Source organism: Anopheles funestus, chromosome 2RL (genome assembly GCF_943734845.2).
Source record: "Anopheles funestus chromosome 2RL, idAnoFuneDA-416_04, whole genome shotgun sequence".
Lineage (NCBI taxonomy): Eukaryota > Metazoa > Arthropoda > Insecta > Diptera > Culicidae > Anopheles > Anopheles funestus.
The window spans coordinates 91,272,308-91,285,471 of NC_064598.1; the positions used below are offsets into that span (position 1 = coordinate 91,272,308).

The 13,164-nt window shown below is 42.4% G+C and overlaps 1 protein-coding gene across 16 annotated transcripts in view; it reads left to right on the forward strand.

Annotated features, from left to right (window-relative positions):
* Positions 1–13,164, forward strand: part of LOC125765692 (voltage-dependent L-type calcium channel subunit beta-2) — a 110,721-nt gene that overhangs the window by 90,386 nt on the left and 7,171 nt on the right. For 6 of the 16 annotated variants that reach the window (XR_007418606.1, XM_049431103.1, XM_049431113.1 and 3 more), the window contains 4 exons: positions 10,556–10,672; positions 10,775–10,894; positions 10,975–11,076; positions 11,179–11,299. Coding sequence is in view for 15 of the 16 variants with exons in the window: in XM_049431103.1 (XP_049287060.1) it covers positions 10,556–10,672; positions 10,775–10,894; positions 10,975–11,076; positions 11,179–11,299 (460 nt within the window). In the remaining variant the exon portion in view is untranslated. The other 10 variants (XM_049431104.1, XM_049431106.1, XM_049431107.1 and 7 more) reach the window with 10 other exon arrangements.

Sequence of the window (13,164 nt, forward strand, 5' to 3'; positions counted from 1 at the left end):
TCTTTATGTAAAAAAAACACCGAAGATGGAGCTGTGTTTTGATAAAAAATAAAAAATTTCACCAAACACCAGGCGTCTCCATTACATTATTTTTGAGGTGATAATTTTTTTATTGGGGTTGTAATTTTTTTTTCAAAAATGTAAAAGTAAAACATGCTATATCTGGCATTAAACAACTTTTTATCATCAAACACATCAATAAAAAAAAAAAACAATTAAAATAAGTACAAATTGCATTTCGTATGTACACACATGAATATGCTAACGAGCCAAAAACTAACCGTACCAACCCATCCACTTACACACGGTTGGCCATTTCACTGCACCCCATTTACGCAGTCATCAACTGCTTCACATAACGCAGCGTTTATGTGTAAGCCCGAAACGCGTGGAGGAAAAAGAAACCATTTGCTCATTATTCGTATTTTCCGTCGAACGGAGTTTCGCAAAATCCTTCCGCTCGTTTACAGCAAGCGTTCATTGTGCCAATCCTTACGTCTTCTGAAGGGGACGGGGGACTAGCTTTAGACGCTGCAGGACTCGATAGACACGAGTCAGCTTACAAAATTCCACTTGTGCATGGCTCGTGTGTGAATAGCGAATAAGGGCCAGCTCCCTTGATTTCCATGCACGGGTCAGGGTGACGATTTGAAAGAAGAAGAAGAAGAAGAAAAACATAGAACCTTGTCCGCTTCACGCCACAAATCCCTTGTTTTTTTTTATTTCCCGTGGAGCCATTACAGGCAGGGTGAGAATCGTGCGAGGTTCACAATATCGGCATTGCAGTAAACGGAAGAGTAAAGCCGAAAGAAGCTAAGGAACCCCATCGACATGGTGGACATCCTGGAAAGTGGGGTATAGTGTGGATTGGGGATAGAAGGAAACAAGCCACAACAGACAACGTGCCATGGGCTGCGGTCCTTCTTCTGCAAGAGGTTTTCTTCCTTCCCCTTTCGGTCCACAAACGAGGCCAACCGGCGGACGGGATCGGGCTTCGAGCGCATCAAATATCGATAAAATGAAATCATAAAAATAATTTGTAAATGATATCGGCAGCATATTTATGGCGCATATAGTAAGCGGTTACGGCTTACATTCCGTTTCGTACACATGAACCCGAAAAATTGGAGACGATCGAATGGAACGAAACGACAGCAGACCGCACAGCTTGCCCTAATGATGATACTCCACCGAAGACAATTTTCCAAAAAACCCTCATCGTCAATAAAACGATTTCGGTCAAGGCACAGGCGAGGCGAGGTTGCTCTGAGTTTGCTCCGTAATAACCAAACCGAAAGTTGTCTTCACCGTACAAACCGTACCGACAACCGTACAATTGCTAGCATTTATCATGCAAATTTTGATAAATTCATCTAATTTTCCACCTCAAAAGTACCACCAGCGTGGGTATGAGTGTGTTATACGGTGCTATCTAACCCGGCTGGGTGTTAATTAAATGTTTTGATTCTGTTCTCTCCCTTTTCTTTCAACGGGGTACTGAAGTGAGTTCTTAATGACGCAACCTAATGTGTAGTGCCCTGCCTTCTCTTCCACCCGCAGTCAATACTGGTTGCCTTTCTTGGCAGGGTGCTTTAGTGCAGCACTCGCTAGTGTCACGTTTTTATCGTTAATTGTAAGCGTACCCTTCACCGTCACGCGCAATCATTTCAGGTGATGAAGCTGGCGACAACACGCTGGACACGATCCCAATACTTCAAAGGTTCCAATCCCATCTGGCAGCATGGTTGTACAACCAAAAAAAAAACGAGAAAAAGGAAATCATCTGCTAAAGAAGGATGATACAGAACGACCCATCTCGGGGCAAGCTTAACGAACACAACAAAACAAATCTTTATTATCTCACTCATTTTATGAGAGTGTGTCTCTCAGTGTGTGTCTCTTTCTCATGGTTTCTCATTTCACCGAAAGTGTTCATTCGTGAACACTTAACTCGGAAGCAGAAAAAGAAAAAGAAGAAAAAGGAAGGGAAAACATCAAGCAAAAGCTCGGAAAATTTGTATCGAGCTCCAACAGAGAGCGCTAGCACGATTTGCAGCTTCTTCGATGTTCACACTTCGAAACGTGAAGCGTTCTCTCACTCTCTCGCTCACGGTTGGCCACTGATTTTCCCTTACCACCCAGAGCGTCATGGGTCTGTGATGATAGTTTTGCTACGTGTTTTACACTTTTCCGTAGCCGTATCTGTGGATCGATACGCGCATGCGTCTCTTAGGTACTTGCCTGCGCCAAGACACAGGGTGATTTTACTTTTGTTTTGATACATTATACCTTATCAAATGCAAATTAATTCGTTTCATGAGAAAACATATCTTTTTTTCATATCGTATATTACAATTTTATGTTTTGATTGTGTTATTTTGCCATATCTAATACAAGGTAAATAATATGGTTGATTAGAAACACAGTTTTATTTTAAATTTGAAATCTTTCTAGTTAATGAAGTATTTGACAGGTTTGGGAGAAAAGCAGAGAAAAATTCCAACGAAATTAATTCATATTTCTTCCTTCCACTTAAAGGAAAATTTACTAAAATCTTCTTAACTGTCGGAAAATTATGTGTATGTGTAAATTATAAAAAATACCAATTACAATCTGTTAAAAAATAATCAACATTTACCCTACAATCCCCAATCACCCTGTACCGGTCGATTGTCAAAAGCAGTCAGATCGAAAATAAAATAAATAACCTAGCACCCCCTTCCACCCACTGCCTCCTTGCGGATTTCACGCTCGAACTACTGCCAGCCCGACGTACACACACGGAGCAGCAGCTCATTTATTACGTTCATTTCACTGTGCCCTGCCACGTTCTCACGTCTCTGGTTACTGCCTGGCCTTTTGGTACCGTGCGCTCAACACTGCTGAGCAAAACAATCAGAGCAAACGGAAACAGATACGAAAAATCTTCTCGTAGCCGAGTGACAGAAATGAGAATGTTTTCCATTGCGTTTACACCACGCACCAGGCGCCTCCATCGTTCGATCGTGACGATAAGAGCGGCATAAACACCAGACCAGAGGTTCATGCAGTACTCAAAACAATTTCATCAATCAATGTACTTGTGCATCGTGTTTTACTCTTGCTTTTTCTCGCTCTCTCTCTCTCTTCTCTCGTCTCCTGAACGTGCACCGTATACTTGATACATCCCCATTCGAACTGACAGCATAAACTGACAGCATCTTCTCCTTGCTAGTATTTTACCATCTCGAATGGTGCAAATGATCAGCGAGAGCGAAACCATCGGTGAGAAACGAAGAGAGCGAGAGATTCAGCCACGGTAGCACCCTTCGGAGCGTTCGCGCTGTGGAGAAGAATGAAAAAATAAAGCTCAACTCAACCATACCACAGCCAGCCAGGAGGAAAAAGTGCGTTCAGGGCAAGGCAGACGATCCCGTGAAAAATTGGTGAAAAATCGTTTCACGGTTTCATATGTTGCACCAGCATCGGGTGTTCCGTGTTTGCTTGCTGGAATATATAAGAGTGAAAGGAATATTTGCAAAGGCAGTCGGCAATCGTTTCGAAATGTTCCCTGCAACGATTCGACTGCGTGTTTGATCTGCGGTGTGTGCCATTCCGTTTCACTGTTTTTTTTTGCTGCTCCTATGCGAGGGAAAGAAATCATTCCCAGCAAAACAGCGTTGACGTGGTTGGATTTTATTTTTCGTTTTTGCCGTATACCTTTGGTGCGATTTTTCAACGAAGTGCTTTCGTGTTTTTGTGGTGAATCAGCGCATAGTAAGAAATTGCTAAAATGTACATCTCCAAACACGTACCAGCTTGAAGTGATCACTTGACCGCAGCGAAAGGGTGTGAAATTTTCCTGGGGCTTTTCCACCGAAACCGGAGACCGAGACGCGCCTGTCCCCGTGACGTGGTTTCTTACATCGGTTCGTGGAGTGTTTTTAGACAAGTGTGTGCTTCTGCTGCGGATGAAAATACAATGGAAAACCACTGATTAATGTGTCCTTCAGTTTCTTTTACGGGAATAAAATATTTCTCTTTAAAATATGTTAACTTCAGAGGTTTGTTTAGTTATTGAATCGCTCCGTGAAGAAGACGTGTGGAGAGTTAATGCAAACAAGAAAAGCGTGCAGTACCAAGAAGCAAGTGGATGAAAGCATTTGCTTTTGCAATATTGCTAAGCTTCACGGAAATCAAAATTCAATCACGAGGAAATTGAGCAGTGAATTTTGCAAGCTGTCCATGGAGGTGTTCTTCCTTTCCGCACGGAAATGTGTTTGTCTTCGTGCTCCCAACATCAGCCAGCTGTATGTGTTGTTTTTTCTGTGTGCGTGCAAGCGTACTGCGTGTGTGTATATGTGTAAAAGAATACAATTTCCTTCACAGGATAGCAAGATTATTAGAAGGATGCAGAGTTCCCAACGTAAAACAAAATACTGCCAAAAAATTGTTTCTCTATTGTGCCCGGTCGTATTGCAGTGTTTAGTGTAGTAGATAATATTTCTATACCTTAAAAGTGATTAGAAAAGTGATCGTAGAATGAAGGGAAAAACCACACACAAACAGTTTAGAAACAATCATGTATAAATGGACAGTAGCGAATGAGGTCAAAGGCAAGCATTTTTGTGCACGCGTAACCGAAATCAATCCTTCACGATTGAGTGCGTATCCGCACCGTCTGGGGTGAACGAAAAGGTTCCAAAAATAGTCGGATTGTTTATAAAAACCGATTGAAAAATGGAGCTGCGAGCTGCTGCTGAAACTGAGCGCCTAACAGCAGAGTCCGGTGGTTGTATGTGTGTGAAGGAAAACGGGAAGCAAAAGGGAATGCTGAAGAGTGGAAAATGGAAAATGCTGGCGAGATAGAACGGGAGAGTGTTGCGTGGTGAGAGCTGAGAGAAAGGGCGCAAATGAGAGCGAACCCGTAAGATATGAGATGAGTTGTGTTCATCTTTCTAAACGTTGAGAATGGACTTGGCTTAGTAGTGAGAGCAAGTGAGGCTCATGTTACCAGCTGGATCGCTATAATTGCACCTAAAGCTTGATGAATGTTGCTGGAAACTGCTTGCTAGATAATTTTATCCACTAGAAAAAAGTAAAGAAAGTAATTATTTTAAAGAAATAGTTTCCTCACCATGATTTCGCCTTTCGGTGACATTCTTGTAAGCAATGAGTTTGGATTTCTCACATCTTTCTCACTCGCATCTTCAGCACTAGTGCACAAATTCCCTCTAAGCAGTTCTATCAAATCACCAACAGATTAGTGTGCGTGTTGCGGAACACATCCCCACACACGGCACATTAAACCACCCGAATGGCAGCTTTATGTCGGGTTATGTTTTGGTTGACATCGCTCTCATTCGTTTCTCACACTCAAATACAGTGAGTTGCTCGTGAGCTGTTCATTCGTATCGATGAACGTATCCACTCTCCCAGCAGCAGTGTAGTGAACGGCAAGTGTGGAAAACTTTTGTCAACCATCTGAGGTATCTTGCTCCGTTCAAGAATACACCATCGTCGTCGATCACATCTTCCGGTTTTCGCATTCCGGCGAGTGCGAGAAACGTTGGCAAGTAAAGCAGTAACACAGCTGCACGCGTAGTTTCGCACGGCAGTGACGAAAACCACCGGTTTAGTGGGTTGTTTATTAGTGTCCGGATTTAGTTTTGCTTTTATTTTCACCCAGTAACAGGGATGAGCAATATCTTAAACTTTGTCCAAAATCGTCCGTTTGTTATTTTTTTTCAAGGTGCTTTGGTTCAGTATTCAGATGATGGTGAAGTCATGATGTGAAAGTATCATATGTCTCTGTACCCATCACCATATTCAGTGTCATTCTTCCTTTTGGGGTCTTTCTGTGTGCATGTGTGGTGCAGTATTTAACCCATTCAGTGATCAAAAGTGAATGTCTGCAGCAAAAAAATTGTGACAAGTGACAAAGAGCAAACGATCGTTTGTTCAGCTGTACGTTGATACAAACATAAACACAGTACCGAAACACTGGAGCACTCAACGCTGAATGTGCATACGTCGGTTTACGTACTTCAGTCACATTAGTTGAATGGTTCCGTACGGTTCGCGAACGCTGTAGTTCGGATCCGTTCCGATCTCAAGGCTGATCGTTCGGACAACGCGGAGTTATAGCAAGGAAACGGTGGAAAGTGACACCATTTTGTAACCGGCAACCGACAGCAGTCGCGCCCAATTATCCCAGTACATACAGATCCGTTCAGATTGGAGCAGCACGCTAGCAAACGCGACCGCTACCGGAATAGCACCGAAAATATCCGGTCTAGAAGAAGATTGGCGGCCTGAACGGCCCATGGTTCAGCGAGCCTCATCGGATGCCCCATCCGTGTCCGGGGGGCATCGGGAGTCCCGCGGCATCGGTCTCGGGCTGGGCTACACGTCGTTTCAGAGTGCCGGCTACAACAAGCTCTTTACGCAGGTTAGTTTGCAGACGGATGGATAACTTCCGGCCCAGGCCACGTGCCCCGGACTGGGGATCGGTCTAATGCAATTGTCTTACGAAAGATGGAGTCAATAATGTGAAGTATCCTTGGGGAAAAGTTATAAATGTTCGAGTTATAATTGAGTATTATCAACAATGATTACCCTTCCCTACCAGTACTCTTATTATTCTGGAAAAAACACCCCTCTTTAATGAATCAGTTGTATAAATAACCTCAATATTATTGATGGCGAATGTTCTTACGTGGATCTCTAAAATAGGATGCCATGTTTTCCACTTGTCATCGTGTCGCCAGAGTTATTTTAAGGCAATCAGTGTGAATCAGCTTGTCAGTGCCATTAACCAGCAAAATACGCTTTACCATTCCGAAATGCATTGACACACTGACAGGGACAGTCAGCTCGTTGTCAGCTCGCTTGTTTATGGAAATGGTCCAACACACGTCCCCATATACCGTGGTTGTGGTTAACAACAAAACCACCATAGGTAGGTTATTTTCGTTTGCACGATTCCAAAAACTCACGGACCCGGGATTTTACATCGTTCGATGAGATGGATCTTCAATTATCCAATTCGTAAAATTAGCTTAAACAACCAGTAGGAAGACCTACTTAGGGAGCTTGTCAATTGACCCCGAAATGTGTCCGGGCATGGGACGACAACTTCATTGCAAGTGACATGGCAGCATGGGATTCTGGTTTTCGAATTTGCATCGCACATCCACAATTGGTTTTGGTTTTCTTGCTTTTTTTTTGGTGAGATAATTAGCCGGCAGTTGCCTCAGAAATAGAACTGCCAAGTACCGTCAGTTCTTGTGGCACACATTTACCGGAGCAGCCAAGAAAAACGGGGGCAAAATGATAAATTGAAACCGTCAGTTTTCCATGCCTTAATCGAATGTTTTTTTGCGAATGAAGTTTTGATAAGCATTTGGTTTTTGGTTTTGATCTATGACGTTAAGAATACCTTGTCGTATTCAGTGTCAAAAATTAAACCAACCAAATGATGGTACAGCGAGGTACGAATAGGAGCACGAGCAGGAAACGCCAATCGACAAACCACGAAAGTGCATTCCATTACCGGGTGAGCTAAAGCACGGTAAAAGCCATTCCAACGATTGGGTCATGAAGAGCCGATCAGGGGTAAGGACACAGGAAATCCAATTACGGGGCAAGTTGCTTTATACGGGGCCGTGCAACGATTTGGTAAACCTGAAAATATCACCAAACCAGAAGAATTTTCCATTCCACCACCGGTTCCGCTTGTCGAGTATGAAGCGATAAAGAAGGGAAAACATGGACAGAAATCAAAACCAGCACACACGCCGTCGTGCTTTTATCACGAACTCTTAGCCTCTTGGCACACACGCAAACAAACAAACCCATACAACAAAAGCTTCCTCCCGACGACAATGGAAAGTGGTTCCGAAACGGTTGTTATGATGTTTCTTCCGGTGTCGTTGTCGTAGGAAGTTTTTCGGGGGGGAAAGCAACAACAAAATCCCCTCCCTTGCAGGCTAAAGGCATGTTCTTGTGCTTCTTGTTTTTACTGCTTCTTCTTGTGACCACACCAAAAAGGGGGGATGATGCCGCTTCTGTACCGTCACTTTGTCATACACCTGGCAGCAAGGGTTACGGTGCATGTATGTTTATTTTGTCCCATTTTTACCCTTCTTTCTCTCGCTCTCTCTCGCTCTCTCTTTCTATGTCACAAACAATTTTGTTCCCATATGCTCTAATATACGAACCACCATAATAACCATCATCCAGGAACCAGGCGCAGGGTATCAACTTCCGGACCGTGGCGCTAAAGCGCAATTCCCCTTTGGAGGTTTTCTTTCCCTTTTTCTGTTTTGTTTGGTGAGCACGAGGGCAATTGCAATGCGCCTGATTGCACCATGCACCTGCAGTGTTTGGCGCACAAGTTTACAATTTTTTTGTAACCTTCCTTCCGCCCTCCTCCCCTACATCACACACTTCTAGTTCGGTGTTTCGCATGTTTCCTCGAAAAATAGGGGAACGGAAAGAACTACACATAATATGGTTCAAGCGAAATTATCCCATTCCCTGTTCCAGCACACTCCAGCCCTCGGAGCCGCAACGTTAGGTCCTTCGAGAGAAATATTTAGACCAAGAAGGAGAGGAGAAAGAGAAAGGGAGAGAGAGTGGGGAGGAAATAAATTTCTGCAGTAAAATGTAGCAATAAATTTTGTCATCGTTTAATATATTCTAAAATTTATTAACCCAGCGCAGTGCATTGTGACGGTGACGGGTAACACCCGTGGTAATGCAACGCGCGGATGCAAATATAAAGCCCGAAACGATCCATCCGCCACTGGGGAGAGGGGACACACACACACACACTACTTGTGCACTGGCTTCGAAGTTACTGCTCGAGGCGGTGAACAACAACAAGGTGCACGAAAATGGCCACAAATACTAGCACTCATACACACAAGGTTTTTCTCTGGCCCCCCGTTGTAAGGGATTTGTCGCTTGGAAAAAGGCATGACCAGACGGACGGTTGTATGCAACAGCTGCACACTGTAAGGAAGGAAAACACCCTAGACACGTGCAGCTGTACTGCAGTGGTGGAGAACTAACTCTTTGTTGGTACCGTTTGCGCCCTAGTGCATTTGTACGAAAACAAACAAACTTCAATTTCTGGATGGAATTTGCTTGTGGTATTCAGCATATTAGAGTAAATGTTGATATTTATTAATTAATTATTACTGTTTTTATTGACTTCGCACTGTAATGTTTTCTTCTCCATTGTTTTTACTTTTTGCAACTTTTATGAAATTACATGCTACTCCATTCGTTAGTTACCCCAAGTTACGTTTTAAGCCAAAGATTGATTATTCTTGAATACTCTATCGCAATTTTAAGTCTAAGACGAATTCACTCCCCAGAACGATGTTGAAATGAATGTATACTATGTTGCAAATGTGAAGGATAGTATTCCAAATTTAATGTTTCCATAAATATAAATTTTAATATTCCAAGAACAGATGTAGCCAGGCATAACCGAATTGACTTCAGGGTTTATCAAATCAAAAACTATCGAATTTAAAAATCAACAAATCCTCGATCATGTCGGTGAACAAATAATAACCTTTCCATTTCCAATCTGCTAATTAATCATTAGCAAAACGTTTTAAATTTTTAGAAAGTATGAACAATGCTTTAACATAGCTTTAACAAAAAATCATTATGAAATTGATATAAAAATCATTTACCTCTGGAAACCCAGGGAAATGTTTCTTGGCCTATTGGGAACTAACACGCGCTCGAAAGTGCCAATTTCTCTCCACAAACTGACACCATCTTTGTACTTTGCCTTGTGCCGACGCAAATAAGGCAAATATCATAATCGTACCCACCTCCTTAGCTATCACCCCTCGAGCGGGGACACCTTTACCATCGCCCAATGTGGAATGGAATGGGGTGCGATTTGATCTCTGCTTCCTGCGTAGTTTAGTCTCGCCGTTGTCGCCATTTTGTTGGTCGCTAAAAATAGTCTCCATAACAAACAAACTTCACCACACACACACACGCGGTATTACGTCTAAGGGACGGAGAAAAAAAAGAAAGTAGAAACGGAATCGACTAAGGACATCGTCAGCTACACTAGCGCCTGAATGTAGACTTGATGCAGCTTTGACCCGGTCCCGTCACTGTTTATTCCTGTCCGTGTGTCTGTGTGTTTGTGTGTGTGTGCGAGTAGGTGTATACAAGGGATTGATCTATACTTGAGTCGGTCGGCCGCTCGGAGATTCGAGGTGTGGACCCAGAAAGAGCAAAGAACGTGCGACGACATTGCTGCTGCTGTAGATAGACACTTAACACATTTAAGCCCCATCCAAGCTATAGTGTGCCTAGCCCTATATTTATCCATAGCAAAGATAGTGAACAAAGGTTCATACATACATAAATATATTTGCGTGTGCAGTTGCGTTCCGATTGCGATTAGTGCAAATGGTGCAGGGCCCATTGGGGGAGGTACCCGACCGACCCGGATGGACCGTTTTGGTGTTTTGCAAAATCGATTGACGCCTTTACCATTCTTTTCTTCCGTCCTATTATTGCACGCGGACACCAGGGTTCAGCGGATTCCAACTATTCTCAACCATCGTCCGATCTGTCGCTAGACGAGGAAAAGGAATCGCTTCGGCGAGAGAAGGAACGTCAGGCGTTGGGTCAGTTGGAAAAAGCGAGGGTAAGTAAATTTCAAACCACTCCCAAACTCACCCACTCGCGCATTCGCTAACGGTCGTTGTTTTGGTTTGTTTTCTACTTTTTTGTACTCCTCCACCAACAGAGTAAACCTGTTGCATTTGCTGTGAGGACGAATGTTTCGTACGATGGCAGTTTGGATGACGATTCGCCGGTGCACGGCAGTGCAGTATCGTTCGAGGTGGGAGATTTTCTTCATATCAAGGTAAGTAATGGGGAGGGTTTTTCTCCTTCTGTCCCCCATAACCCTACGATTTACGACTTGATTTTGTCATTACTTTGCAGGAGAAATACGACAATAATTGGTGGATTGGGCGACTGGTTAAAGAAGGCTGTGAAGTGGGATTCATTCCCAGTCCCGTTAAGCTAGAACACATACGAATGCAGGTAAGATGACGCTCCCTCCCTATTTTTTTTTGGTTGTTGACACCTAGCTCAATACGATCGTCACGCGGTTTCGCTTTTCCTTAACTTGCGATCTCGTTCCAGGCATCGGCGGCCCGCTCATCCAAGCTATATACAAGTAAGGGATCATCATCTAGCGGTAATTTAGGAGCATCTGGAGTACCAGGTGCGGAACCATCACGAGGTAGCACACCCCCAACACCTGGTATGACACAGATTTACTTTATCTCTTTCGTTTTGTATGTGGTTTCCGTTGATGTCGAATCTGTATTCCGATTCCGATTTCGATGTGTGTGTTTATGGTTTTCTTTTTGGTTTTGGGTTTTTCGTTTTTTTTGTTTGATTTCATCTTCCGTTTATACTTGCTAATGAGTTTGAAAAAGTTTTTTTTTAATTTTTTTAATCGATTTTGGTTTTTTTTACTTCTGCTATTACGTTGCTGTATTTCCGTTGGCTGTATCCGTATATCTATCTGGATGTGGAGTAGTAGCTAGTGGGTCGATAAATGACTGTAGAGCAAGACGACGAACAAACGTAAAATATAAATAAAATTTAATATAAAGTCCGTTCAACCAGAAATGGCCGACATGATTTTCGATGTCGTTACGCCAAGAGGAGAGAAAATTCTTTCTGAATTTCGCTGCATTTTCCGTTTGTTCGATGCGTCAAATGAAAACTTTTAAAATAATAAACTATTAACGTTCGATCTAAATTAATTAACCCAAAAAAACAACCTATGTGTCGTGGCTTTTTGCATTGTTTTGATTAACGTATTTACGTTCGTTTGTTATGATTTTCCATACAAACTAATTGTTTAACAAAAAAAAAACAATTCCTTCTCACTTAACTACTGCACACTGCACACCCAAGCACACCAGAAGGGCCACCTTCGATGGTCGCTAAATCTGTGTGTTTAAATATGCCCGCTGCTGTATTTAATTTGCCTTCTCACCATCCCGTTCTCTACTCTTCAATGTAGACCGCTTCTTTTCCTTTCAGGTGTGCAGTTATACTTTTTTGTGGATTGTATATGTTGTTTTCACCCGTTTTTTTCTTTTACTTACGCCTTTTCGATCTGTGTGGCTACATATTTGCTGTTGTGGAACTGGATTTTTAGATTCACGCTCACCTTTGTTTGTGAGCTGCATCGTCTTTTCTGTCACGCTGCTGTATTTCTCTCTTTTTCTCCTCACAACTTTCGCCAATGACTGTGATGGGTTTTCTTTTGGTTTGGTTTCTTTTCGGTTTGAATTTAAGTTGGTTATCTTTTTCCTTTTCTGTTCCCTATGGTTTGACACAAAACGGTACGATGATCAAAATTATTTCCCTTCCCATTCACTCCCCGGTACGGTACTTTTGCAGACGTACGAGGACGAACAGATGATTTTTGGTGTATTTTTTTTTTTCCTGTACTCTACCGACAACAGCCACAGACAAATGACAAGCTCCTTCTACAATCCTGCACGAACAGGAACACATTAGATAGTAGAAATATAGTTACCTCATTTGTTCTTAAGATCATTAGCTTCCATCACAAAACTTTTATCGTTATGCAGCAAATTATTTCCCCAAAAGCTTCCAAATCCAATTTTCCCATCTTCCTGTCCTATGTGTTTCGAGCTTTGAACTTCAACTTGGATGTTCTTTTTATCTTATGAGGAAAGTGTTGTTTATACTCTGGTTATAATTTGTTCTAAGTATAACCCTAAATATATTGCAAAAATAGAATACATATGGCTACAAAAAATATTTGTTTGATCTATATCGAGTAATTACTTCGGTCGTTACATCAGGTGCAACGTGGCACCTCTGACGGAGACTGTCATTGTTCCAATTTTCGGTCATTAACTTTGGCCTTTAGAACTTCAAACACAACGAAAAAAGCTACCTCATAAATACTGTAACTAATGGAACGTGGTAGCATTGATTTTCATCTTCTCACTCGAAAGAATTCCATTCCTGACCGTAAATAAACCTCATGTAGTAATATTCTAAGTGGGACATTTGTCCAAAATTCGTCCAGCCACGTATTTTATGTGTGTGAATTTAATAATGCGTTTTGTGCGCTGC